This window comes from Vulpes lagopus, chromosome 9, assembly GCF_018345385.1.
Source record: "Vulpes lagopus strain Blue_001 chromosome 9, ASM1834538v1, whole genome shotgun sequence".
Lineage (NCBI taxonomy): Eukaryota > Metazoa > Chordata > Mammalia > Carnivora > Canidae > Vulpes > Vulpes lagopus.
The window spans coordinates 40,622,744-40,649,987 of record NC_054832.1 but is presented as its reverse complement, the minus strand read 5'-3'; the positions used below and the strand labels follow the sequence as shown (position 1 = coordinate 40,649,987).

General features: G+C 42.7%; 1 protein-coding gene and 1 long non-coding RNA gene across 4 annotated transcripts in view; one reads left to right on the top strand and one right to left on the bottom strand.

The window, feature by feature from the left end:
- The window catches only part of LOC121498804, a 30,264-nt gene extending 28,099 nt beyond the window's left edge, over positions 1-2,165 (bottom strand). The window contains exon 1 of one of the 2 annotated variants that reach the window (XR_005989912.1): positions 1,965-2,165. This is a non-coding gene — a long non-coding RNA (uncharacterized LOC121498804). The remainder of the gene's footprint in view (positions 1-1,964) is intronic. The other variant, XR_005989911.1, reaches the window with a different exon arrangement.
- A 19-nt stretch (positions 2,166-2,184) lies between these two features.
- Positions 2,185-26,811, top strand: NDUFAF6 (NADH:ubiquinone oxidoreductase complex assembly factor 6). 2 transcript variants are annotated; one of them, XM_041768978.1, is made up of 9 exons: positions 2,185-2,404; positions 6,933-7,032; positions 10,645-10,767; positions 14,868-14,924; positions 18,422-18,524; positions 19,548-19,681; positions 20,116-20,217; positions 23,761-23,817; positions 26,668-26,811. In XM_041768978.1, exons 1-9 carry the CDS (start codon positions 2,205-2,207, stop codon positions 26,794-26,796), a joined length of 1,005 nt encoding a protein of 334 aa, XP_041624912.1. In that variant the 5' UTR covers positions 2,185-2,204; the 3' UTR covers positions 26,797-26,811. The 2 variants fall into 2 exon arrangements, with proteins under 2 accessions (XP_041624912.1, XP_041624913.1); XM_041768979.1 differs by having other exon boundaries at positions 2,267-2,404; positions 6,933-7,036.
- The last annotated feature ends 433 nt before the right edge of the window (positions 26,812-27,244 follow it).

The following is a 27,244-nucleotide window of genomic DNA, read 5'->3' as shown; positions in this document are numbered from 1 at the left end:
AGTCAGATGCTTAACTGACTGTGGCACACCAAGCACTCCAAAAATAAAATCTTAATATTGTTTTTTCATTTAACTCATTAATCAATGTGGGAACCAGTAAGATGTTGCCACCAATTCAAAGAAGTAATCAAAGGACCAGACTACATAGGCAGTTAGGAATGCTTAAGTAAATCTGCTTTAACATATGCAAAACTGGTGAAACCAGCCAATATCCACAGAACAAGAATCAACAGAATCCCTACAAACATAATTTGCATATTTATGGAGAAGAATTATTTGCATTATTGTCAATATCCTGTAACTTATGGAATTGTAAAATAGCTCAAAGATGATGAAAGGCACTAAGATAAGACCCCACAGAATCAGATAACCTGAATAATGTCTAGCTTCCCACTGGGACACCCAGCAATCCTTTTATTTTTTTTTGAGAGGAGAGAGAGTGCATGGGAGGACAAGGGTGGCCTAGGGGCAAGGGGGCAGAGGGAGAGGGAGAGAATCTGAAGCAGGCTCTATGCTCAGAATGGAGGCCAATGTGGGGCTCAATCTCACAACCCTGAGATCAGGACCTGAGCTGAAATCAGGAGTTAAATACCTAATGGACTGAGCCACTAAGGCATGCCATTTTTGTTCTTTTTAAATATTTTCTTCTTTTTAAAAAGATTTTATTTATTTATTCATGAGAGACACACACACACACACACACACAGAGAGAGAGGCAGAGACACAGGCAGAGGGAGAAGCAGGCCCCATGCAGGGAGCCTGACCTGGGACTCGATCCTGGGTCTCCGGGATCACAGCCTGGGCTGAAGGCTGCGTTAAACTGCTGAGCCACCTGGGCTGCCCTAAATAGTCTTTCTTAATGTTTTCCCTACATAGCTGTTAAATGACTTCTGTTAAATGTTATGGGTAAACACATGAGGAGGTGCCTTAAATATATTAGCTTATTTAATTCTCCTAAGAACTTTAGGGGGTAGGATTTATTATTATTTCCATTTCTTAGAGGAGGAATCTGAGGCTCAAGAAAAGGTAAATCGGTCACCGAAGGTCACAGATAATAGGAGAGATAGTGGGAGGTGGAGCCAGGGACTGAATCCAGGTTTCCCATCAGCTATGAAGCCACAGATGTGAGCCTGTGAAGGTTAAAAAAAAAAAAAAAGTCTGGATCTGACCAATTTTATTACATTAGGAAGAGGGCAAAGGGAAGGATGACTCCCAAGTGTTCCCTCTGGTTGTAAGAGGGGGAATAGTGTCCAGGTAAATAAAGAGACCAACAAGGGGAATTAGTTTGACTTGGTTTGCAGACAGGTTGACTTTGAAGTAATGGGAAGATGTCCAGATGGGAAAGTCCAGCTGGGCAGGAGATCAGAGTTGGAAACGCACAGGAGTGCTTTTTTTTTCTTTCCTCTTATGGATCAGGTTTAAATTGTGGTACTGAAAACACTGGTGTGTGTCCGTCAGGGCTGAAGGACAGAAGCCCAGAGGGAAAAGAGAGTTTGATGCGGGAGGAACTGAGGTCCTGCACAGGCTGCAGAGAGGCAGTCTCAGGGGGCCCGTCTCAAGCAGGTGACCTGACTATCCAGCCGGTAGGTCCAGGTAACGGGGTCCAGTCCTTCGGGCTTAGGGAGCCTGGGGCTGAGAAGTAAAGGGAGGCCACATGGCGGAGGGAGGGGCCGATGCAATGGGCAGCGCAGACTGTCAGGCAAGCAGGGTCAGGACCAGGTGCGCCCTCCAGCAAGCACCCGTCTGGCGGCCGCATGATCGTCCAAACGTGCGGGCAGGTGTCCCCGGGATGCAGACGCGGGCAGGGACGGCGGGGCCAGGGCAGCTCCTGGCGACCAGACCCGCCTCAATGCTCCAAGGGTGGCGGCTCGGAGGGCAAAGGAGGCTCCCCCCATGCGGTCCATACCTGAAAGCTGTAAGGTAAGGTAGTAAGCCGGCGGGGAAAATATTGTCTCTCCTCCTACCTTGATGGATACAGTTTCAGAAGGCCCTGGAGGAGGGCGGAGAGCGCGGGCGGGCGGGGTCTCCCTGGAGCCCTGCAGCCCGGAGCCGCACTGGAGCGCAGCCCCGCAGCCCCGCAGCCCCGCAGCCCCGAGCCGCGGCAGCCGCGCAGACGCACTGGAGCGCAGCGACCCCCGCCCGCGCCGGCCGGCGGCGCGCGGAGGCGTGGCTGGCGGGGTCAGAGGGCACGCAACGTCGGTGTCATGGCGGCCTCCTTGCTGCGCTCCGCCAGCCGCCCGCCGCGGCTCGGCCTTCCCGGGCTGTGGTGCCGCCGCCGGCCGCCCCGGGGCCTGTGGGCGCGCGCGCGGCGGCTCCCGGGGCTCGCGGGGTCCGGGCGGAGCGTGGCCGCGGCCAGCGGCTCGGGTGCCGCGGGCGCCGACCGCTACTGCGTGGAGCTGCTGCGGTGAGCGGGCGGGGAGCGGGGCCTTCCTGCGGTCGCGGGGCCCGTGACGCCTGTCGTCCGCCGCCCTGGCGGAGGCTTGGTCCTTCCTGGCCAGCCGTGCGGCACGCGCGCTCGCGGCCCCGGGTGTTGGGGGTCAGGCGCGGGGCGGGGCGCGGCGCGGCGCCGACCGTGGGGGTCGTGAACCCGGCGGCGGGTGACCTCGGGCCGGGGTCAGGCCCGGCCTTGCTGCCTCGGAGCCCCCGGGCCTGCGGGCCTGCCGCCTTAGGGCGGACTGCGCCGGGACATCGCTTTTTCTTTTTCTTTCTTTTTTTTTTTTGCATTCTATTTTAGCAAATTGTAGTGTGACGCAACAGGATTCCCACGGATTTCAGCGCGTCGTTTCTGGGCCCTTTTGAAAAATGACGGCCCTGCTCCGTCCTCTTTGTTGATTGCGCTTATAAAGGAAGCAAGCTAGCAGTAGTGGAGATCCGAGCCGTAGGAACTTTGCAAAAAGGCAAACCTGCGGGAAGAGTGAGACTCATTTTTATATAAAGTTACCGATTTTTTGATGATCGTAAGATATAGAGCATCAGAGTGTATGCCACCCGTATCCACTCGTCCGGGTCCATCTTTGACACCTGTGATGTCCTAACGTCCGCATCCGGAGGCGGATAATCCCTCTTCCTAATTTCTTATGTATTGCTGCATATAAGTAAAAATATACTACATATATATGTGCTATATGTGTATATATATATATATATATATACACACACACACTACATATTATATGTATGTGCATAGTGATCGTGCAGTTCTTCCAGTAATAGTTTGTGGATATCATGGCAGTGATGTCTCAAATACATATTTGCAAGTGGGCAGATACTTAATCTGTTCATGTAGGTATTTGAGTGGAATGGAGGCTTTTGAGTGATTTATTAAAAAGCCTGGGTTTTGCATGCAGACCTGAGCGGAGTTTATTTTTATTTATTTTTTAAGATTTTATTTATTTATTCACGAGAGAGGCAGAGACACAGGCAGAGGGAGAAGCAGGCTCCATGCAGGGAGCCCCACGTAGGACTCCAACCCAGACCCCCCCCCCCCCCCCCCCCCCCCCCTCTCCGCCGTCACGGCCTGGGCCAAAGGCGGCGCTAAACCGCTGAGCTACCCAGGCTGCCCTGATGCGAGTTTATTAATCCCAAGTCCATCACTAGGGAAAGTTGCTCACATTAAGATGCAGTTATTTCTTCATTTGTAAATTTATAGTCTTCAGAGCCTGGTTATGAGGGTTAAATGCAATGATGTGTGTATAAATATGCTGGCACGGTAGCATAGGCACAGTAGTAGTTTTTAAATAGAAACAAGGGGATCCTTGGGTGGTGGAGCAGTTTGGCGCCTGCCTTTGGCCCAGGGCGAGATCCTGGAGACCTGGGATCGAATCCCACGTCGGGCTCCCAGTGCATGGAGCCTGCTTCTCCCTCTGCCTGTGTCTCTGCCTCTCTCTCTCTCTCTCTCTGTGACTATCATAAATAATAAATAAAAAAAAATTTAAATAGAAACCAAATGTAACTTGAAAGAAAGGTTACAGTTTCTAGCTCCTGATTGTTCATTAATCTTAAGGATTTGGCCCTTGAAATCATTTGGGCAAGGTTGTTTTTTGCATATGTGTCTTATGCAAGGCCTCCAAATATTGAAAAAGATACCAGGCCAGAAGTTTGGCTTAGCCAGCCAGAGAGCTCTGCTAGGAATCTAGGTTCCTGGGAATATCTCAGACCTAATTTCCGTAGGTTTCCTGGGGGATGGTTTTGAGGAACCCCAAGGCTGCTTTAGGCCTTGGGATTAGTGCTTCTAAGGAGGTAAGGAGGTGCTAGTGGTGATGTCTCAAAGTGTACCTGTTCTCCATTCTCCCCCAGACACACTGGGGAGCTGCTGTTTTGTGCCTTGATGGCACAGGTCCATGGAACTAGAACTAGCACAGCAGTCCACCAGATATGCTGATTTTTCATTGGTCTGCCCCTCCTTACCAGACTGAAGTCTATACCGATTTTTGGTGTCTGGCACAGTGCTGCCGCATAGTGGGCACTGAATAAATGTTACCATTAATGAATGGATGAAAGGTTCTTGGCTCTGTTGCTATATAAAACCATCCTGGTATGGAATTTCTCACTATCTGGAACATTTCTCCAATAACTGGACCTTGGTTGGCTACTTAAGATAACCTCGTCTACCAGTATTCAATATTTATAACAATAATCTTGAGTGAAGAAATGGTTCCAATATTCAGTGTATCTTCGTGTATGTAAATAAATTGGTAATGTTTAGAAAAATTTCCAACCCCCCCCAAAAAAAAACTTTACAGAGAAACCTTTCTCTGTGTAGAGTATCTTATTCCCCAAAGATTGTTACCATACTAGAATGTCTTCATTTTTCATTTCCCTGTAAGAAATCTAAAGTGTTTCACATATTGCTTATTTTTAGAAGATATGAAACAGGTTACTTATCAAGCCTCATTTTGCAAATTAGGAAATAGATATGGTAGGTAGCATTTCTGTCAACTACTTGAATTAAGATAGTAGTCATGATTCCTAGTCACTGTTTTCTCCCTGTTTCATATTAACAGCCTAGTGTTTTAAACACTTTGAAGTTCAGAGACTTTTTATATTACAATAGAATTTTAAAATATATCTATAATGTATTTAAAGGTATAGATTATAGAGCTGTTTTGCCCACACTGTCCATTTTGTAGCTGAAACCACTTACAGTGAGATTTTTTGGTAGAGCTGTTTTGTGATAGCAGGATTACTTGTCATTATCGCTTCCTTTTGTTTATGTGGAAGTTGGAGGAAATTGTGAAGGGTGTGGCTAGAAGAGGTTTAAGTTCTCTATTAGGCAGATAACAAAATGTGAACCAATTGAGGGGCGCCTGGGTGGCTCAGTCAGTTGAGTGTCCAAGTCTTGATTTCATCTCTGGTTGTCATCTCAGGGTGGTGAGATGAAGTTCTGCATCGGGCTCTGCACTGAGCATGCAGCCTGCTTAGGTTTCTCTCTCCCTCTGTGCTCCCCTCCCCACATTCTTTCTCTATCAAAAAATTAAATTAAGGGGGATCCCTGGGTGGCTCAGTGGTTTGGCGCCTGCCTTTGGCTCGAGGTGTGGCCCTGGGATCCTGGGATCAAGTTCTGCATCGGGCTCTCTGCGTGGAGCCTGTTTCTCCCTTTCTCTCTGTGTCTCTCATGAATAAATAAATAAAATCTTAAAAAAAAAATTAAATTGAAAAAAAAGTAAACCAATTAAAATGTGGGAGTAACCTGAATTTCAGTATCTAAATTCCATGGAAGGACGTTGGACCCCTTTTATTTAGATAATTGTTTTATAGAAAAGAATGTATTAAAGTTTCAGTGTGTTATAGTGAAAGTAGCTTTGTTGAGAGGCAGTCATCCTATGATGTATATAATAAGCATTCTGTTGTTTTAAACTTTTTATTTTGAAGTAATTTCAAACGGACATAGAAATTACAGATAGTACACAGAGCTCCGGTATACTCTTCATTCAGACTCCCTCATTGTTAACATTCTGAGCCATTTGAGAATAAGGTGTAGACATGATGCGCCATCGCCTCCCCCTAAACTTGGTGTGTATTTTTTTAAAAAGATTTATTTATTTAGAGTGAGCAAGAGAGAGCGAGTGCTTGTGAGTGGGGTAGAGCCAGAGGGAGAGGGAGAGAGAGAATCTTAAGCAGACTCCCCGCCAAGCACGGAGCCTGACATCAGGCTTGATCCCACAACCCCAAGATCACGACCTGAGCCTAAACCAAGAGTCGGTCACTCAACCGACAGCCACCCAGGTGTCCCTTGGTGTGTATTTCTTAGTACACCCAAGAATCCTCTTCCATATGACTATGGTACACCTTCAGAGTCAGGATCCACTATTACCACTGAATCCACAGGCTCCATTCAAATTTTGCTCATTATTTGATTATGACTTTCATACATTCAGGATCATATGCTACATTTAGTTATCACGTCTCTCTAGTCTTCTTCAGGCTTGAACAATTTCTCAGTCTTTCCTTATCATTGCTTCTAGGCTTTCTCCGCAGATGCTGCTAGGAAATGTAAGTGTATACACAGGCACACACACTCACGCTCCATATTATTTTCTGTTTTTATGTCTTATCTGTGTGTATATTAAAAACTGTGAGTTCATACAATACTTCCTGGTATTACTTTCTTGATTTCTACCTCAGTAAATCATTTGAATTCTTACTAAAACCAAAGTAATTCTGAAACAATGAAAATTATAAGTACTATATAAGTTCAGATAAATTAATACAGATGATTTCTTTTTAACTAGTCTGGGATTGAGGGCAGATACATTTTTTTTGTAATTTTAAAGAAACAAGTATAAAATACAAGAAATTTTAGGCCTGTTTTGAATTGAATCCTTGGGTTTTTTTTTTTTTTTTTTCTTCTTTCAGTTAATACTAGTCAGCACTTTTTGGTGTACAGTTTAGAAAGTGAAAAATAACTATCTTTTTCTGCCTGTTTGTTATAGGAAACGGGATTATGAAGGCTATTTATGCTCCCTGCTGTTCCCTGCAGAATCCAGAAGCTCTGCCTTTGCACTGAGAGCCTTCAATGTGGAACTGGCTCAGGCTGGTATTAAAATACCTTAAAAAATTATTTGCAAAAATGGTGATATAATGTGTTTAATGCTGAAAAAATAAAGAAATACAGTTATAATTTGCATGTTAGGTGTGTATAAGGTCTCTGCTGGTGATTTCTTTGTGTTCCTACACAGGCTTACCAATTCAATTCCAAAAATAAATTAGCTGACAAACTTGATGTTTCTGGAACTACCATTCTGGGATTTTTATTTATTTTTCTAGGGATATTATAAAACTATGCAATTAACAGCATGTTTGTTGAGTAGGCTCATCACAGTATCACTGCTTATAGCAGTTTTCAAAGCACTTTTTAATGAGGTGTTAGCTTTAATGTGAAATGGGGAACAGAAGTAATTATAGCAAACCCAGGCCTTAGATCATTCTAACTCACTTTTGTCTAAAAAATTATGAAGGAAGGAAAGAGCCTTCTTTTTCTTAGAATGGAAAGGCCGTGGGCTGATACAACATAAGTTGAAATGGAGGATGGAAATGAGGGAGTTGAAGTGGAGTGACCTTGGTCTTCTCATTAAATGGAGGGCTCGGATATTAAGACTGAGTGATCGGGGGAGGGTTTGGAGTCTTGAAGAAAGTGGCAAGTTTTGGCATAAGTGCGCTAGTGTATAGGATAGGAAGTGAACTAGGAATGAATGAAAGGGTGTCAGTACAGCTCCGAAGCACCCCCGAGATTAGACACTGAGTCTGCAGATACTCTCATAGACTCTGGCTAGTTTTTTCTTGGTGTTATTTCTAGAAGTCATGAGTCAGTATTTTTTTTTACCTCATCCTTTTTCAGGCATAAACTGCACATCTGCATCTTAAGTCAAGGACAGTTTAGCAATAAGGAGTCCCCATTGTGATCTTCTTTTCTAACTCTAAAATGATTAAAATTTCATTTTAATGGATAAATCCTTAGGGTTCTTCCTGAATTCTCTGTCACATTGTAAGAGTGTTTTGCTGCTGTTTTGCACACACAGTCTTGTTCGTTCATTCATTCATTCAGTATTTGATTATCTCAGATATGCTAGGCACTGTTTAAGGTCCTGGGTATAACACTGAAACATTTAAAGTCCCTGCACTGAAGGAACAAGCAAGTACTGTGTAATGTATCAGGTGGAAGCAAGTACTGTGGAAAAAAAATTAAGAGGGATGGGGAAGGCTGGGTGTAGCAGGAGTTCCTATTTTATATACGGTGGTCAGGAAAAACCTCAGAAGGTAGCATTTGAGCAAAGATTTGAAGGAGATAAGAGAGACATTTGAGTAAAGAGAAGGAACAGAAGGAACAGCACATACAGAGGCTCTGAGGTGCAGGTGTACCTGATAATGTTGAAAGACAAGAAGGCCAGTATGGCATAGCAGATGTGTCGGGGAGACCATGGGAGGAGATTAGGTTAGAGGTACCTGGACCAGAAAGGCAAGGTCTTGGAGACCATTGCAGTCACTTTGGCTTTTACTCAGAGATGGGAAACCATTGGAAGGTTCTGAGCAGAAAAGGATGTTAAAGCTTGGTCACATTTTAAAAAGTTTACTCTTGATATTGTATTGAGAATAGGCCATATGCCACTGGGATCTGAATACTAAACATTGCTAAGAGACCTACCCGGCACCAAGACCATTAACAAAAACAACTTTTTATTTGGAAATAATCTCACACACACAAAAGAATAGTACAAAAAATATCCATGTACCCTGTTGTTGATATTTTGCCACATATGCTTTGTCATTTTGTGTGTGTATACATATATAGACAAATATGTGTGTGTGTGTATATGTATATTTTTTTTTTCTGAATAACTTAGAGTAACTTGACTACACCATGGCCCTTATCCCTATAAACTTGAGTATTTATTTCATAATAAGAATATTCTCTTATATAATCATAATAATCAATTTGAATAAATTTGATATCGGTAGATTGTTTAACCTACCATCTGGTTTCCAATTTTGTCAAACGACCCAATAATGTCATTTTGCCTCTTTTGTACAGGAGCCAATCTAAGATCATATATTGTATTAATTTTCATCTTTTTAGCCTTCTTTAATCTGGAACGTTTCCACAGCCTTTTATGACATTAATATTTTATTTATTCAATTTTATTTTTTTAAGGATTTTATTTATTTATTTGAGACAGAGAAAGAGCGAGAGAGAGAGTGAGCATGAGCTGGAGGTGGTGGGGGGCAGAGGGAGAGGGAGATGCAGACTCCCTGCTGAGCAGAGAGCCTGATGTAGGGCTCGATCCCAGGACCCTGGGTCATGACCTGAGCAGATGCTTAATCTACTGAACCCCTGTATAGGGCTCCTCCCTGAGTGTGGAGCCTGCTTAAGATTCTCTCTTCCCCTCAGCCCCTCCCCTGCTTGCACACACATGCCCTCTTTCTCTTAAAAAACGTTATGTAGTGAATGAATGAGTTTATTTAAATGTATATACAGTAAAATTCACTTTTTGTGGTACACAGTTCTGTAGGTGTTGAAACATGCAGTTTCATGCATTCACCACGATAGTCATGAGAAAAGAACAATTCCATCAACTCCAGATATTCCTCATGTGCACCTTTGTAGTGAGCTGCTCCCCTCACCCATAATCTTTTGCATACCCTTTTGGTTCCATTATGAGAGCTGTGAGTGTGCAGAGCACGGTCTTTTTTGAGCCATGAATTTTCCATTTTTAAATTGGTACATTGGTAATGACCCTGCAGGTTTGTGGTGGGGACTGCAATCAGATAATCTCTGGGACGGTACCTAGCAAAGGGCTTGGTACTTCTGGACATTTGATAAATGTTACTTCCTTTCCTGCTTCCTCTAGAAGGCCCCTGGTTCTGTTTCCTAGGTTTATCTCCAGACTTAGAAATAATTTTACAATCATTAATCCAAAAGGATTGTTTTTCTTCTCTTCCACTTATTTTTTAAAAACTTTTTTATTATGGAAAACTTCAAATATATATAAATTAGTGTAGTATAATAAGGTCCCATAAACCCATTACTCAGCTCCACCTGTTACTAATTCATGGCCAATCTTGAGTTTTCCTTCTATCCCCACTTAAGCCCATCCTCACCACTGTTATTTTGAAGTAAGTCTCGGATAAATTTTTTCATCTGTAAATAGTTCAGTATGTATCACTAAGAGGTAACTCCTTAAAAAAAGTACCTACAATGCCATTGTCATACATTAAAAATTTAATAATTCCTTAATATCATTAAACATCCAGTGTTCAGATTTTTTCCAGTTGTCTCTTTCTCTTCAAATCAGGATCAGATAAACTCCATATACTGCAACTGGTTCCTCTATTAAATTTCTTTTAATCTAAATGTCCTCCCCCCACTTTTGTTTTTTTATTGCCATTTATTTCTAGAAGAATATCTTTCCTATTTCGGAATGCAAAATAGTCTGTTTGATCAATATATAGCTTCAATAGGAAAGAATATCTTTCCTATTTTGGAATGCAAAATAGTCTATTTGATCAATAGATAGCTTCAAGGAAAAGTTGAAACATATATAGAATTAAACTTAGTTTTTGGCTGACTTATGTGATTATACAGTCACAAATACTGATTTTGAAACTGTGAAGAGTGCATTTATTAAGGTTTTTGTATTCTGTTTACAGGTTAAGGACTCCGTCTCTGAGAAAACAATTGGACTGATGCGAATGGCATTTTGGAAAAAAACAGTGGACGACATATACTGTGATAACCCACCCCAGCAGCCTGTGGCCTTGGAGCTGTGGAAGGTAAAAACAAAAAGCTTCTTTTAAGTGTTATTTGAGCATACTTTTTGATGCATACAACTTGGCTAGTGGAGATGGGGAATCTATTCCTGAAAATAATCTTAGGCTCATGTGATGTTCAGAACTATGTTAGTTTTGACAGAGGAATTCAAAATCATCTCCTAATTGCACAGAACTTCAGTGAATTTCTTTATTAAAGGAAAAAAAAAAAAAGAACCTGGTCCCTTTGTGTTATAAATTCTGTATTTCCACTTATTTGGTGTAGAAACTAAACCCCACAAGTTTTGAAGCAGTGGCAGGTGAACTGCGTGTCCTGTCCGCCCAGTAGCTCCTTATTCCAGCGTTCCAATCCATACTGTGGGCTGTAGAAACCCATATTGATCTTTTGTGAAGGGAGACGTGCCCTCACCATTATCTAGACACAAATATAAAACTGCCTTGTTGAGTTTGATAGCATTGCATATTCATTGATAAATTTGAAATATTAGAGAATGGAAACCTATGAGCTAGAGAATTCTTAGGATAGGGATCCCTGGGTGGCGCAGCGGTTTAGCGCCTGCCTTTGGCCCAGGGCACGATCCTGGAGACTTGGGATCGAATCCCATGTCGGGCTCCCGGTGCATGGAGCCTGCTTCTCCCTCTGCCTATGTCTCTCTCTCTCTCTCTCTCTCTCTCTGTGACTATCATAAATAAATAAAAATTAAAAAAAAAAAAGAATTCTTAGGATAACTTGATGTATCTAGTGAGTAGTTCCACATTAGAGCAGCTGTACGGATCCTTCATTCATGCAGAGTTGGGAAATGTGCTACACCACGACTGGAGGAAGGGAATTAGGTGCCTTTTGTCCCTGATCTGGGTCCCCACTGTGGTGTGATGAGTGCCAAAGACAGGTGCTGTGACGGAGCCACTCAACAGACCTGACAGGGGTGCACCTCTTCTCAGGTCTGCGTACCAGCAGAGGGCGGGCCCCATTCCTGGGCCCCTGACTGACTGCCCAGAGCCCCAGTAAGGATGGAAAGCCAGGCTCCCCCATCAACCGGGGACTGAGAAGAAAAAGTGGATGGGAAGCTGTGATATTAGATTAGTTGTTTACCTCTGTTCATCTTCCTTTAAGAACCTCAACCTTGGTGACTCCATTTAAAGAAAAGTTTCTCTTGAAGCCTAGAAAAATGATGACTTACAGGCAAACATCACTGCAGTGGGGGTTTATGCTAAGGCTTGCGTGGAATGCCCTGGCCTCTGTCAGGAAACATCAAGGATGGTTAGAAATTCTTTCAACACACGTTTATTTTGTTCTTGGCCTCTCTTAAAACAAACAAACCCGGAAGACGTATCTGAATTGTAGAGTGTTTACCTGCGTGCCAATTTGTCCAGTGTTAACAGCTGCTTCAGTTTGGATGATTGCTGTTGGCCAGCTTTCTTATGTGAACCGTGTTGAAGAGTAATCTGAGAATGTGCAAAAGGCAGGTAGTGAGCAGAGCAGTTGTCCCCTGTTCTCTCCCTGTCCCCCTCCTGCTGGACGTTATGTTCATTGGGCCTCTGTCCAGTAAAGCCTTCCATTGGTTCTTGGGAGACAGGCTCTTTTAGAAGATTAAGTAGGGAAAGAGTGACAGTGTGTTGCTCAGTGAGCACTTTTCTGCCCAGTGACTCATTAGTGCTTTTAGGGTACAAAATAGTTGTGTATCTATAATTACGTATGTATTTCATAGGGGCTTCTTCATTTCTATATGTATTAATGTTAGTTGCAGTTTATGTTTATAGCCAAGGTTTTTATTCTGTTTGGCTTCTACTTCCAAAATTGTTGATACTTTATTCAGCATGTTTTCAGGTTCTTATTAAATACTTATTTTTTTTACCTTGATCTCTGATTTCCTCCAGAATCAGACAGAAGAATTATATTTTGTGGTCAAGGAACTGCAGCCGGTATGGATTCAGCCTTGAGTAAACAGGAATCCAACTTTCGGTGGTTAAATATTTATTGAGTACTTTATGTGCCAGGAATGGTGCTTGATGGTGGTTGCAGAGATCAAACATGCCTCACTCCGCTTAGACATGTACAAAATAAAACAATATCAGGATTCTGTAACAACTGAGGAGTCCCAGGCTGAGTCCTAGGATTGGGGAGAAGCCTGAGGGAGTCCTACCATGTATTAGCAGTAGTGCTGAAAGGGCTTTAGCCAATGCCACGCAGCACTTGTAGCTTCCATTAGGTTCCTACTGGGCAAAATGGGCTCTGTCTCCATACCCTTTTGTGACATAAATGTGTGTCGAGGAGCATGCTTTTTACATTTTAGTATCAGTGACAGCTTAGTGTCTTAGGTGGAGTGTAGGATATTCCTAAGATTTTGTTTCATTACTGTTTTTATTATGAAAATATATCTTATTGTTGACTTGGTAAGAAAATGGTTTTAAAACTTACTTGGAAATAATTTCAAACTTTGAGAAAGGTTGCAAAATTTAAAATAGTACAAACAAACTTCTATAATCTATATCCAGATTCACCTGTTAACATTTTAGTCTATTTGTTAATGATTTGTGTAGCATTCTCTTGCATGTGCATGTGCATTTTCACACTCAAAATTTTTATCTGAATAATTTGAGTATAAGTTATATACATCATGGTCCTTTTATCTCTAAATACTTTAATGAGCATTGCTTAAGAATAGGAATATTCTCTTATGTAACCAAAACAGTTATTGACTTTGATAAATTTAACTTCGGTATGATACTTTTATCTAATTTTCTATTTATATTCCACTTTTGTAGGCTTCTCTAGTATTGTCTACATTAGTATTTTTCCCCTCCAGTATAGGATCCAGTCTAGGGTCAGGTATTAGTTGTTCTGTCTTTTTTGCCTGCTTAATCTGGAACAGTTCTCTGGGCTCTCCTTGTCTTCTAAGACATTGACATTTTTGAAGATTATAGCCTCCTCCCCCTGCTGTTCTAAAACATCCCTCATTTTGGAATGGTCTGACGTTTTCTCATGGCCAATTCAGTTTATGTGTGTTTGGCCAGAATACTGCAAAAGTGACATGTTCTTCTCAGGGTGTCATGTCTAGAGGCACACTTTGTCCATCTGTCCTTTATTGGCATTATTAATTTTTATCATCTGGTCAAGATGTTGCCTGGTTTTCCTAGTCTATAATTGTAATTACTCTTACAACCTAAGACTTTAAGGTTGACTTCAAGACTGTGCACATATCAGTTTCTTCCTAAATTTAGCATTCATTGATGGTTCTTCTTTGATTTAGTCTTCCCTTGTTACGATTGCAAAATGATAATTTCCAGACTCTAGCCCTCTGTCAACATTACTGGTTGGGACTTAGCTGGCATTCTGCTGTAGGGAAGAGCTCTCAATCTCCTGTATTTATTTATTTGTTTATTAATTATTGATGTGAATTCCTATTTTTTCCAGTAATTTATAATTCATTGCTGTATTTAATAATATTGGTGTTAAAGCTGTCCCAGATTTGGACAGTGGGAGCTCTTTCAGACTGGCTCCTGTGTCCTTATGACATGCACCCCCATCACTTTTGGGGGCATTCTTATTTTCTGGCACAGTAACATATTCTAGGATCACCCTGAATCTCTCTTGTCCCCTCTCTGGAATCATCCGTTTCTTCAGGGCCTCATTTCCTTTGAGGGGAATGGTACTGGTAGCCAAGATCTGGGCATTAGGTGTGTATTTTCCTCCTGGAGTGTCTTTACTTGCTAATTTACCCTAAGTAGAATTTTTATCCTATGGAAACTAGTTTATGTGTGATAAGTAAACATAGAAGTCAAGTTGCGTCATGTAACAGAAGCTCAGTATTTAATTCTTGTTTTTTTTTTTTTTTTTTTTGAAAGTAGAATTGTTAAATTACCAGTAGCATAAGAAAGTCTAGTGGAAATGTTTTGGATGTATCATCTGTACTTGGAAATGTTTTGAAATGTTTTTTAGGGACATTTTCTTTTCCCCTGATATTTAACATGACTGGCTGTTTATCTGATGATGAGTTATTACAAATGTTTCCTTACCTAGTTTTGTATTTGGTTTGTTTATTCAAGTCTGCTGAAGTCATTTCTAGTACTTTCTAAAAATTTATAACACTCTTGTTTTTTAGGCTGTGAAAAGACATAATCTGACTAAAAGATGGCTTATGAAAATCATTGATGAAAGAGTAAGTTGAAATTGCTCAAGTCTTAAGTGTTTTCTTCCCTTTTAATCTGTAAGCTAATTCCTCCGGGAGGAAATGTTTTAATAAGCGTATTATATTTTGGGGGAAGGAAACTTTTAGAGGACTGTGCCATTCTGTCCACTCTCCCTCACTGCGTGCCACCCCCTCAGCCCTGCCTCTGCGTCTTGAGTCAGACAGCAGACACAGCACCCTGGCGGAGGTGTGTGTGTACACACCCACACGCTACTGTTTTATGTTTTGCAGTGTGTTTTTTTTTTTTTTAAGATTTTATTTATTTATTCATGATAGAGGCAGAGACACAGGCAGAGGGAGAAGCAGGCTCCATGCCAGGAACCCGATGCCGGACTCGATCCCGGGACTCCAGGATCAATCCCTGGGCCAAAGGCAGGCGCTAAACCGCTGAGCCTCCCAGGGATCCCCTGCAATGTTTTTTTTTAATGGAAATTTTGGACTTATACGGAAGTAGAAGAATATAGCATACTGTCATGTATCTCACCCAGCTTTAGCTATGAACACACGTCCAGTATTGTTTCATCTATATTTTACCAGCCTCTTTCATTAAACCCCACTGGATTATTTTACAGTCAACCCCAGATATATTATTGGAGCTACAAATATATATGTATCTTGAAAAGATTTTAAAAACACTTTTATAAAATATACCCACAATACATGATCATACCTCAAAAAATTACAGATAATTCCTTAGTATCATCAAAACTTTAGTAGTCGTGCACGTACGTTTATGTACACACAGCGTTTGGATCTCTGTCCAAATAGGAGAGGGAGAGTCTGACGGTTCTACTCTAGTGAATGGAGTACCAGACCACATTCTAGGAACTGAGCTTGAGGTCCAGCCAAGCATGCAAATTGCTCTTTGTCCCAGCCTAATAATGTAGTCTTCCTGATACATTGTTGGCCCCCTGTCCTCATCAGCCTGATATTTATCACATACTATTGTCTTGAAAATATGTTTAGTTTATTTGAATATGACCCATTAATAACCATAGAGTATAAGTATAAGCTAAAATGGGAGATAATGATTCAGCATTTTTAAAAAATTGTGCAGTTGGCTTACAGACTTAACTAGCACCAAAAATCTATTTTTCAGGTGTTTTCGGTTTTGTTTTGTTTTTAAAGATTTATTAATTTCTTTTAGAGAGAGAGAGAGAGAGTGCCCGAACATGTGTATGTGAGTGGGAGCAGGGAAAGGTAGAGGGAGATGAAGAGAATCTCAAGCAGACTCCCAGCTGAATGCAGAGTCTGGCATAGGGCTCAGTCTCATGACCCTGAGATCATAAGATCATGACCTGAGCTGAAATTGAGAGTGGGAGGCCTAACTGGCTGTCACTCAGGCACCCTAGGTGTTTTCTGTTTTTATGAGGTAAAGACAGTTACAGAATTTAAGACAGAGATAACTTTTTGGTTTAATGGAAAATAACATTTGGCATTTGTAGGGAGGGATATTTAAAAGACTGGGATCAATCTCCCACATTGATCTATAGATTCGATACAATCCCTATAAAAATTCCAGCTGCCTTTTTGCAGAAATTGACCAGCTGATCCTGAAATCCGTATGGAAATGCAAGAGACCCAGAATCACAAAAACAATCTTGAAAAAGATGAAAGTTATTTCCAAAGTTACCAAATTGTGGAGTATTGGTATGGCACAGACATATAATTCAATGGAATAGAATTAAGAGTCCAGAAATAAAGCCATATATTTATAGTTAATTGATTTTTTGACAGGGGTGTGAAGATAATCCAATGGGGAAAGAATAGACTTTTCAACAAATAATGCCAGGACAACTGGATATCCACATGCAAAGGAATGAATTTGGATGCCTATATAACACCATATGCAAAAACTAACTCCAAATCCGTCAAACACCTAAATGTAAGAGTTAAAACTATAAAACACTTAGGGAAAAAACACTGGAATAAATCTTTGGGACTTTAGGTTAGGCAGTGATTTCTTAGATAAGATACCAAAAGCCTAAGCAATAAAAGAAAAAAAAAAGGTAATTAGACTTCAACAAAATTAAAAACTTCAATGGGAGTTGAATGGCAGAATATTTTTGTAAGTTATATACTTGATAAGGAACAAGTATCTAGAATATGTAAAGGACTCTTGTAACTCAAAAATAGACAAATAATCCAATTTAAAAATGGGCAAAGGATTTGAGTAAATATTTCTGTGAGGAAGATCTACAAATGACCAATAAGCACCTAAAAGATGCTCAGCATCTTTTCATTAAGGAAATGCAAGTCAAAAGCAGAATAAATGACTCCTTTACACTCATTGGGATGGCTGTAATTAAAAAGACGAATGGATAAACACAAGTACATGAGTGTTGGTGAGGATATAGAGAAATTAGGAATTTCTATACATTGCTAATGGGAATGGCAAATGGTGCAGCTGCTTTGGAAAAGTTTGGCAGTTCTTCAGAAAGTTAGACATAGAGTTACCATAGACCTAGTATTTTCACTCCTATATTTATCCTGAAGAGAAAGGAAAACATGTGTCCATACAGAATTTGCACACAAATGTTCATAGCAGTATTACTCCGAATAGTCCAAAAGTGGAACAACTCAGGATCTATCAGTGAGTGAGTACAAACATAATGTGGTACATCCATACATGGAACATAATCATAATTTCTTAAGTTAAAAAGAATCAGGTACTGATACATGGCTCCAACGCAGATGATCCTTGAAAACGTGCAAACTGAAAGAAGCCAGATACAAAAAACTACATATCCTGTCACCATTTCTATATAATGTGCAGAACAAACAAATCTGTGTAGACAGAAAATAGATGAGTCGTTTGCTTGCTGGGAAGTGGGAAATGGGAAGTAACTGCTTAGTGGATGCAGGGTGGGGAAAACATTCTGGGACCAGATGGAGGTGGTAGTTGTACAACTTGGTAAATATACTGAAACACACTGAATTGTACATTTTAAGAGGGTATATTTCATGGTATGTGAGTTATGTCTCAAGTTTTACAAAATGTGAAAGACCGGGCCTAATGTTTTCCCCTGGGGTCATTGCTGGTGCCATGTTCTTCTGATTTAAAAAAAAAAAAAAAGGAATGGGTGTATGTCCTTAGCAGTGGAGTCTTTGTAAATGTATTATTATAAAAGTAGCTGGATGTTTTTGCTCTGAGATTTACATTTTTCTGTTTCTGGAATATAGTGTAATCAGGTAAGATAACTATCGATCAGTTTCAAAGGAATTAATAACCAGCTGACCCTATGACTGTGGTGATTTGTGTATTGAGATTATCCCCAAGGTAGTATTTTGAGGGGTGATTTGTAAGTATTGAATGTGTAGGACTTTAATGTTTTTTTAAATCTTATTGTGTACTGAGCTATGTACTAATTATTCTTTATTAGTTCTTTAGGGCAAAAAATTTGTGCCTTTTCTTTATAAAATACTGACAATTTATCAAACTTTATTTGCATTTTGTTTGACTATAGGAAAAGAATTTAGATGACAAAGCGTATCGTAATATCCAGGAATTGGAAAATTATGCTGAAAACACACAGAGCTCTCTTCTTTACTTAACACTGGAAATATTGGGTAAGTCTTTTTCTGTTTCATAATTCTCTTTTTCAAAGAAAATACCCTTCAGACTTGACTCTCACAATTTGACAGTCTGATCAGTTAAACACTGAAAGTTTTCTTTGCACCACCGATACAGGAACATTTTTTGTTTTGTTTTGTTTTGTTTAGCAAGGAGGGGAATATAATCTTTCTCTGGAGTGCAGACTAATCAAAATGCTCAGGCTCTCATAAAAGTACTTTAGCCCCCTCCTGGGAATGCTGTAATTAATACTCTGGTAATTGCAGATGATTTGTTTCCTCTTTAAGCATCTTCTACAATTTGGAAGGCCTGGGGCCCGACTCATCGTTCTGTCAGTACTACTTCCCCATGTTAAAACACAGGGGGTGTGTGCAGAAAATATAAAACTGCATTTCTCAAAGTTTTTATGAGATTTTTTCTTTTTCTTTCTTCTTAAAAATAAATAAATTTAGATGATACTTTTCCTCATCTGACTTTAAGTTGGTGAAGTCTTATTGTAAGGAGGAGATTATTTGGGCCTCTGTGTTGGGGAAGGTAATAGATCTTTGTGTCAGCCGAAAGGAGTAACACAAGTCCCTGTTGAGATTCCCAGGCTTACACTGCATGTCCACCCGGTGGCACGTTTGCCAGCACAATGAAAGGACGGAGCAAAGAGCAGAATGTTTGTCAAGCGTATACTTAAAATGAGGTCATATGGAAATTGCATCGAGGACAAGAAGTGGAAGACTCTTAATGTTTTTCCAAGATAGCTGATTAGAATTCCAAATGTGTTCTGGGTGTGCTGTGGTCCAGGGAAAACTCTTTTATTTACAAGTTGCAGTTTGGAGACCTGTTTGGTGGTAAACAGCTTGTCTTTATGCCCAGTTTTGCTCAAATAAGTCCTGTTTTTTCAGAAACAAAACATAGGATAAACACCTGCTTTTACATGTTTAGATGATTTCTCCAACCTGTTTGTGTTGATTTGTTGTGCCTTTAAGAAGTAAAGAGCAGCCCTTTTGCTTAATTTCTAAAAATCACAGGTGTAAAGGATCTTCATGCAGATCATGCCGCAAGTCACATTGGCAAAGCACAGGGCATCGTCACTTGCTTGCGAGCGACACCCTATCATGGTAGCAGGAGAAGAGTGTTCCTTCCCATGGACATCTGTATGCTGGTAAGACTGTTCCCGTTCCTCTTTTGGCTTCCCTCAGGCACGTGGGGGGTGGGGGGTGGGGTGGGCAGGAGCTATTGGTTCTTTGCTTCATCCAGTCACGTAACTGCTGTGAAATGAATGCTTCTTGCTTTTTGGCTCCAGTCAGCAAGGGAGAATTTTATCAGTCAGGCACTTAGGTCCATGATGGATCTGTAGGTTTGTTTTCTGCTTGTGTACTTTTGTCCCACCTACAGCTGTTGTTAATAACATCCTGTTGTATTCTTCTAGGGGCGTGTGTGTCTGTATACACATACACACACACACACACACATACACATGTACTTTCAGAACAAGATAGGCAGCATACTGTACATGCTATCCTATCACCTGTTTTTCTTGAACTAAGTTAAAGAGTGTGTGCTTTTAGATTCCTAATGTCGTATTTTCCCGCCCAGCATGGTGTTTCACAAGAGGATTTTCTACGGAAGAACCAGGATAAAAACGTGAGAGATGTGATCTATGACATTGCCAGCCAGGCGCACCTGCACCTAAAGCATGTAAGTCGCCTCTCTGCCAAAGCGTCTAGGAAACTCCCATGCCTAGAGGTGCTCATGGTTCCCAGTCTTCACTCCAGTTCTCACTGAAATCCCAGTAGATTCATCTCAGGGACCACTACGAACTGCCTCCAGCTTTCACAGTCCCGCTTTCTCTCCCTGCACACATGAACGCACCCTCACTCAGCTTCCTGGCTTGGCTCCTGTCTGCACTGCGCCCCACCCACCCTCGCTCTCAGGGATGTGGTGTGTCTCCACCTTGCTGGGGCCATGGTTCCTTTCCCCATGTTCATGTCCTCGGCATCCGCAGCTGGCCTGAGAATTGGCCCCTTTTCCGGGCAGCCTTGGACCCCCCTGTGGCTCGTGTCCCCCTCCCAGTCAAACTTCTGTGAGTGAGCTGCCTGCGTTCATCATTACCTTACCTGGCATCAGCCTGGCACCGTTCATTGTGCCATCATTTCACATCCATCCCGTCTCTTCTGATAATAAGCACTGCACTCCTAAATAATGTCACATTTCATGGGCACTTAAGACTCTCATACGTGTAAACTTTTTCTGCTTTTCACGCCATAGACATTTTTTTCTCCGTGAAACTTTCTAATAGTTTTTCCCTTGATTCTCTGACTTGGCTCCTAAACTGGTTCCTGATTTCTCCTGCGTACCACTTTAGGTCTTTCTGAAGAGTTACTTCTTCACGTCTTCTCAAGCTGTAACTTGTCCTCTGTTGACTCCCCCCAACCCCCACTTTCTTTTTTTTAAAAGATTTTATCTTTAAGCAATCTCTACACCCAGCGTGGGGCTTGAACTCACAACCCCGAGGTCAGGAGTCGAGTGTTCCATCGACTGAGCCAGACAGTTGCTGCCCTGCCACATCTTTCTTGAAACTATGTCCTTCATCCCAATAATGCTGTTCCTTCCCGATTCTGCTGGAAATTTTCCTTCATCCTAGTGGCTCCTGAAAACTTGGCAGAAACTTTCTATTTTCTTGATTCTCATGACACTGTTTCTTCCTGGTTCTTCTTGTGAACTAACCCCACCCCCCTTTTTTTTGAGCTTCAGTGGATCCTAAAGATTTGTCATTTACCTGCAAACCTCAGGGCCTTTGTACCTGCTGTTTGTTTGCCTGAAAGGTGCTCTCCACCCCCCAACTCCTCCCCGCCACAACCCCTTAAATATCTCCTTATCAAAAAGATCTTTCCTGGCCACCAAATCTACAATAACATCGTTCCTTTCCATCACCCTCCGTCCCTTCACCTAGCTTAGCACTTTTTACCACCTCACATACTAAAAGTTTGTTTAATGCCCCTTCACCTCATACAATGGACGTAACTTTGGTTCTGTGCTGTTTTCTTCAGCATCTAAGTGTCTGGTTCATTATAGGCATTCAGTAAATATTTGTGAAATATTAAGTAGGTAATCAGATTGTAAGCTTTTTGAAGGCAAAGAGTCTTTCTTAGTCTTTTTTTGAATTTCCTGAAGCACAGTTCTCTGCCACGACAGAGATACAGATAAAATACATGGAAGTTTAGATAAGAAATTACTTAAAACTAGCAGAGTTTTGGGTAAGATCTGAGAGCACAACAGAATCGTAAAAGCAGGAAAGCCCTGTGTTGGGACCTGAATGGTTCCAGCCGATGGACACTTAAGGCACCTGGAAAATGCAGATTCCCAGGCCTCACCCACTGGATACACAGTAAAGCTGGGATGGGGCCAGGAATGAAAATTGTCAAATGACTTCAGTCAGCCTCATGTGAAAACTTGTAGGTTATTTGAACTAGGATCCTGGAAAACAGGTTTGGAAGGGTGAACTGAAGGAAGACTGTGGCGTTTGGGAGGCTTTGGAGAGGCTCTGGGGCGTGGTGGATGAGGGTGCAGATGCTGGCTTTGGAGCTGACTCTTCAGTTCTGGCTCTGCAGTTTACTGATCACGTGGTCTTAAACTCCGTGCTTCAGTTTCCTCCTCTGGGACAGAGGGTCCTATTAGAACCTAACTCAGGGGACTGTGCTTTGGATAAATGGGTCAGCATGTATAAAGACTGTCACTGTGCCTGGCATATGGCTCGTGGGCCCCTTCAACATTGCCAGTAGTGAGTAGAGCAGGGACAGTGGTGTTGCACGTTGGAGAACCTGGCCAGCAGCATTTGAGACGAATTTGGATAGTGGGAGATCTGTCAGGAGGCTTGTGAGAGACCAAGAGGATCTGGCTTAGAGAGGCTGGGTGTGTATATATTAGTATGTAGGATCATACACACACACACACACACACACCCCAGAGGTGGAATCGACTGTGATGCCTGACTGTGTTGTGGCCGTATCGGGGAGAGGGAAAGCTGCACGGAGTCCAGCTTTGGACCACCACTACGGTAGTGGTGGTGCCGTTCAGGGACCACAGTGAGCAGCAAGGGCACATGCTGCTGAGCAGCAGCCTCTGGTCCGGCTGTTGGTCATAGCTGAATTTAAGGGGATTTGAGAACGTTTAGGGAGACGAGCTACTGAAGATTGCAGGATTGCAGTGTTGAAGGGAGGTGGGGACTGGAGGTAAGAGATTTGGGAGTCATGCACAGAGAAGGCCTGTGGTGAAAGCTCTGCGTGTGGATGGTACTGTGCAAAGAGAGTGTATGTCCAGACATGAGCTCCAGGGGCAGAACCCGAGGCCCACCTCCACTTCTCGGGTCGAAGGAACAAGGGCCATGTATTAGGAGGGGAAGGAACTAGGGATCAAAGAAGTCGGTGTGCTAGGAGTCAGTGTCTCAGAAACCAAGGGAGGAGAACACTCTAAGAAAGGGGAATATTAAAGTTTTGCGCATTGTAGAGAGGTTGAAAAGATGGGTACGGTGATTAGTAAATCGTGGATGATCTGGAAAAGAGCAATTTTAGTAGACCGGTGAGGGTAAACCAGAGGGCAGGGGGTAGAGGCGTTCTCTGACAATAGAAACCGAGACCTGGAGACGAGAGTGGGCTTGGTGAGCGTGGGAGGATGGGCGTCACGTGGGTCGGGTGGCGGCCGGGCCCGTAGTGAGTTGGGCTCGCTGAGACTGGAGCAAGCTGTGGGGCCCTGGAGACAGAAGGCCTGGTGTGTCGGGGACTTAGGTTACAGAAAGTAAGAGTAAGAGTGACCCAGGACGCTCATCTGGCTGCCTGCGTGGACGGAACAAAAGCTGGAGAAGCGGGCCAGAAGGCAGTTAGGAGGTGACCGGACATGCTCACCACCAGGCCGCGGAGCTGCCGGGCCTCGTTAAAGCAGTATCTCCTCTTTCCCCTCGCTACCGAGCGAGAGGGCCTGGGGGTAGGTGCTCTAGGGCGGCTGGGGAGGGCCAAAGCCCACCTACAAGAAAGAATGTGATTCTTACTAAAGTTCTTTTTCCTGAGTCCTTCAGGCTTAAGAAATTAATCTTAATTGGCCGGAGAGCGGTTTTCTTGCCTTTGCGAGAGGCCCCAGCCGTGTCGTTAGGCTTCTAGTGTTGCTTTGTGATCACTTCAGAGGCAGAGTGTTTATTCCCAGAAGTATTTACGTTTGAACCCAGTTTCCTTTCTCCTTCCTTTGCAGGCTAGGTCCTTCCACAAAAGTGTTCCTGTGAAAGCGTTTCCTGCTTTTCTTCAGACGGTAAGTAGATTAACAGAGGAGGCTGTTTAATTAATGGGGCAGATGTGTGGTAGGTTTTGTTCATCACATTGTGCTTTGCTGAGGCCCTGCCTGTGTTTCTGGGGCAGATGTGGAGTCACCAGACCGCCCGGGTCTCTCTGCGCAGGCACGTGTGTGTGTGTGTGTGTGTGTGTGTGTGTGTATGTGTGTGTGTGCAGATACGCACTGTTAGCCAGACGTGCCTCTGGACCAAATCCTAATCTGCGCATTTCCAGTTGAGCTCTGATTTTGAAGTCATGTTTGACCTGTATTTTATTTTATTTTAATTAATTAATTAATTAATTTATGAGAGAGGAGAGAGAGGGAGAGAGTGCATGAGCAGGGGTGAGGGGGAGAAGAAGACGCCTCACTGATCAGGGACCCGGATGTGGGACTCGATTCCAGGACCCTGGGCTCCCTCCCGGGACCCTGGCATCACCACCTGAGCTGAAGGCAGATGCTTAACCAACTGAGCCACCCAGCTGCCCCTTCATCTGTACTTTAATGGAACTTCCTCCTAGTTTGTTGAAAACGACATTCTCAGAACAGAGATTTGGACAACATAAGAAAAAGGAGAAGGAAAGAACAATCACCTATAATGCCAGGACAGACATAGCCACTGCTTATTCTGTTCTTTTTTTTTTTTTTTTTTAATGAATTTTTGTGTAGAGTTGAAATCACACTTTGCATGTCATCATCCTACTTCACAAGCGTCTGGCCACACCATTAAAAATATTTATAAATACAATATTCCATGGCTACACAATAGTCTATCATGTGCTGACTACCTTAATTTCATTAACCAGTCCTTCTAATTAGATATTAACAAACATAGTAGAATTCTTAGAGATAGAAAGTAGATCACAAAATATTAAATATTTATCACTTAGAACGTCATGAATAATAACATGAACTCTTTTTTCCAAAAAAGGAACATGTGAAAGTACACTAAAATATCTCCAAATTTTTTTTTCATTCTCTTTTAAAACTTTAGTATTTGATATCTACATATAAATATGTGTGTGTTAAAAAGCACAACGTCGTGAACACCCGTGAGCTCACCACTTGGTCCAGGAATGAGAACATCGCCATTAAACCGCAGTCCTCTACTTAATCCCGGTCTCATCCCCCGGCCTCTGCCTGCCTCCCCCAAGTAGCTTTCCTGAATTTTGAATTCATTATCCTGCTGCTTCAAAAGGGCTTTTCCGGACAGCCGGGTGGCTCAGCGGTTTAGCACCGCCTTCAGCCCAGGGCGTGATCCTGGAGACCCAGGGTCGGGGTCCAGTGCATTGGGCTCCCTGCAGGGAGCCTGCTCCTCCCTCTGTCTGTGTCTCTGCCTCTCTCTCTGTGTCTCTCATGAATAAATAAAATTTAAATAAGGGGGGGCTTTTCCCTGTTTGATCTATTTTTAAACAATATATTGTTTAGTTTTGTTTTTGAGCTTTATGTAGTCTTTTTTTTTTTTTTTTTTTTTTTTTTTAACTACAATACTTACATTGAGAGAATGCCTGAACAAGCTGCTATTGGATATAAGTTACTGCCCATCGTCTTGGACATCTCCTGCTGCCCCTGGCTATCACTCTGAGGTGGTTTTATTTTTATTTTTTATTTTTTTAATTTATTTATGATAGTCACAGAGAGAGAGAGAGGCAGAGACACAGGCGGAGGGAGAAGCAGGCTCCATGCACCGGGAGCCCGACGTGGGATTCGATCCCGGGTCTCCAGGATCGCGCCCTGGGCCAAAGGCAGGCGCCAAACCGCTGCGCCACCCAGGGATCCCGAGCTTTATGTAGTCTTATCACACCTTTCACTGCAGTATATTGCATTGTGTGAAGAGTACTTTTTTTTTTTTTTTTTTGTCAAAGACCTGGATTGTTTGCAGGTTTTTTGCTAAGACAGCACAAGGCAGAGCTATGCACATTCATGCACCTGTCCTGTTGCTCATACATACTTGTAAGTTTAGGGTTTAAAATGTAGACACTAAATTTGTATGTGCATTTGTGTGTAGGGGGAAAAAAGCCTGGGTGAAAATACAGTCCTTTTTTGTTTTTTGGCTTTTGGCTCATCTGAATCTTCCAGCAAACCCACAGCAGGACCCCATGAGTGTTGGAGCACACAGGTTGTAGTGCAGACAGCAGGGGAGCTGGGCAGGTGGACTGAAAGGCTCGACATGCCTCTTAGGACCATGCCGTGCAAAACTAAGTGGCTTCTCTGTTTATTCAAGTTACCAGGATAAATTAAAAAGTACAAATTAATAAAAAGAACTGAAAACCATAAAATAAAGAGCCCGGCCCATCACCATCTTTTCCATCCTGCTCCCTAATCCCCACGAAAGCTTAAGATCAAGTTTTGCGTGACGGGGGAAGTGTGGGGTGACACTTACAGGGGCCCGCGGTGGTTCTCCGAGGCAGGACATTGTTTTCTAGCAAGAACATGGAGACTCATTAAACTTTTCCACAAAATAAGTTTTTAAACAACTTACGCTCATCCTCATGGCACAGTGTGTGTGTGTGTGTGTGTGTGTGTGTGTGTGTGTTGGGGGGGTGGCGTTCATTGTCCGTGATTGAGTACATTGTGTGTAAAACAAATTATAAACTTATGTTCTATAAATCATGATCAGAGTTGGCTTGATATTTCTACTACTCGCTCTTGGATCCTGCCTTACTTGGTCTGATAGAAACTTCTGAGATGTCTTTATTTTCTCGCTGCCCTTTAAAATTCTCATTTAAATTCAGGGAAACTAAAATAGCCTGAATACTTACAAGTTTTCTTCAGTTTCTTTAAAAAACTTAGTAATTCTGTGACCTAATGGCCATTATTCTCCTTTTCCAGGTTGCCCTGGAGAACTATTTAAAGAGGATCCAGCAGGTGGATTTTGACATATTCCACCCGTCTTTACAGCAGAAGGATACGCTACTCCCCTTATCACTGTATATTCAGTCGTGGAGAAAAAGATATTAAAGTAACTTTACGGCGCTGCTCTTTTATTTTTTTAGTCTGGGAGTTAGGGCTCTTGTTTACCAACAACAGGACCTGGCTATTGACTTAAGGAAGTAACGAAGCTTTAGGATGGGTGTGTGACTCGCAGACTTGAGCCGTTGCCGGGCGGGGTGCCCATCCAGTGCTGCGGGGATCCCCCGGAGGGGCACGGTCAGGTCGGGTCCAGTTGCCTCGGGAGCGTGGCCCTGGCCGCATGGAGGCTGCAGGCTGTGCCCCAGCCACCAGGGGGCAGGACCGGGACCGCCTCCATCCTGACCTGGAGTGAGGGCAGGAGCGCTAGTGCCCTGGTGCCCAGCGGAACGGCCCCAGCTCCGGGGCTGTGCCTCCACCCTTGTCACGAGGAGCCACTCCGGCCCGACGTGCCCCGTTACCGCACTGTGAACCTTCACCCGTGGAGGCAAGCTCCCGT

Bases quoted from the DNA above. Each gene is read 5' to 3' on its own strand.
- NDUFAF6 (XM_041768978.1), top strand. From the start codon at position 2,205: ATGGCGGCCTCCTTGCTGCGCTCCGCCAGCCGCCCGCCGCGGCTCGGC. The intron at 2,405-6,932 runs GTGAGCGGGCGG...TGTTTGTTATAG, and splicing joins TACTGCGTGGAGCTGCTGCG to GAAACGGGATTATGAAGGCT. The intron at 19,682-20,115 runs GTAAGACTGTTC...TTTCCCGCCCAG, and splicing joins CCATGGACATCTGTATGCTG to CATGGTGTTTCACAAGAGGA.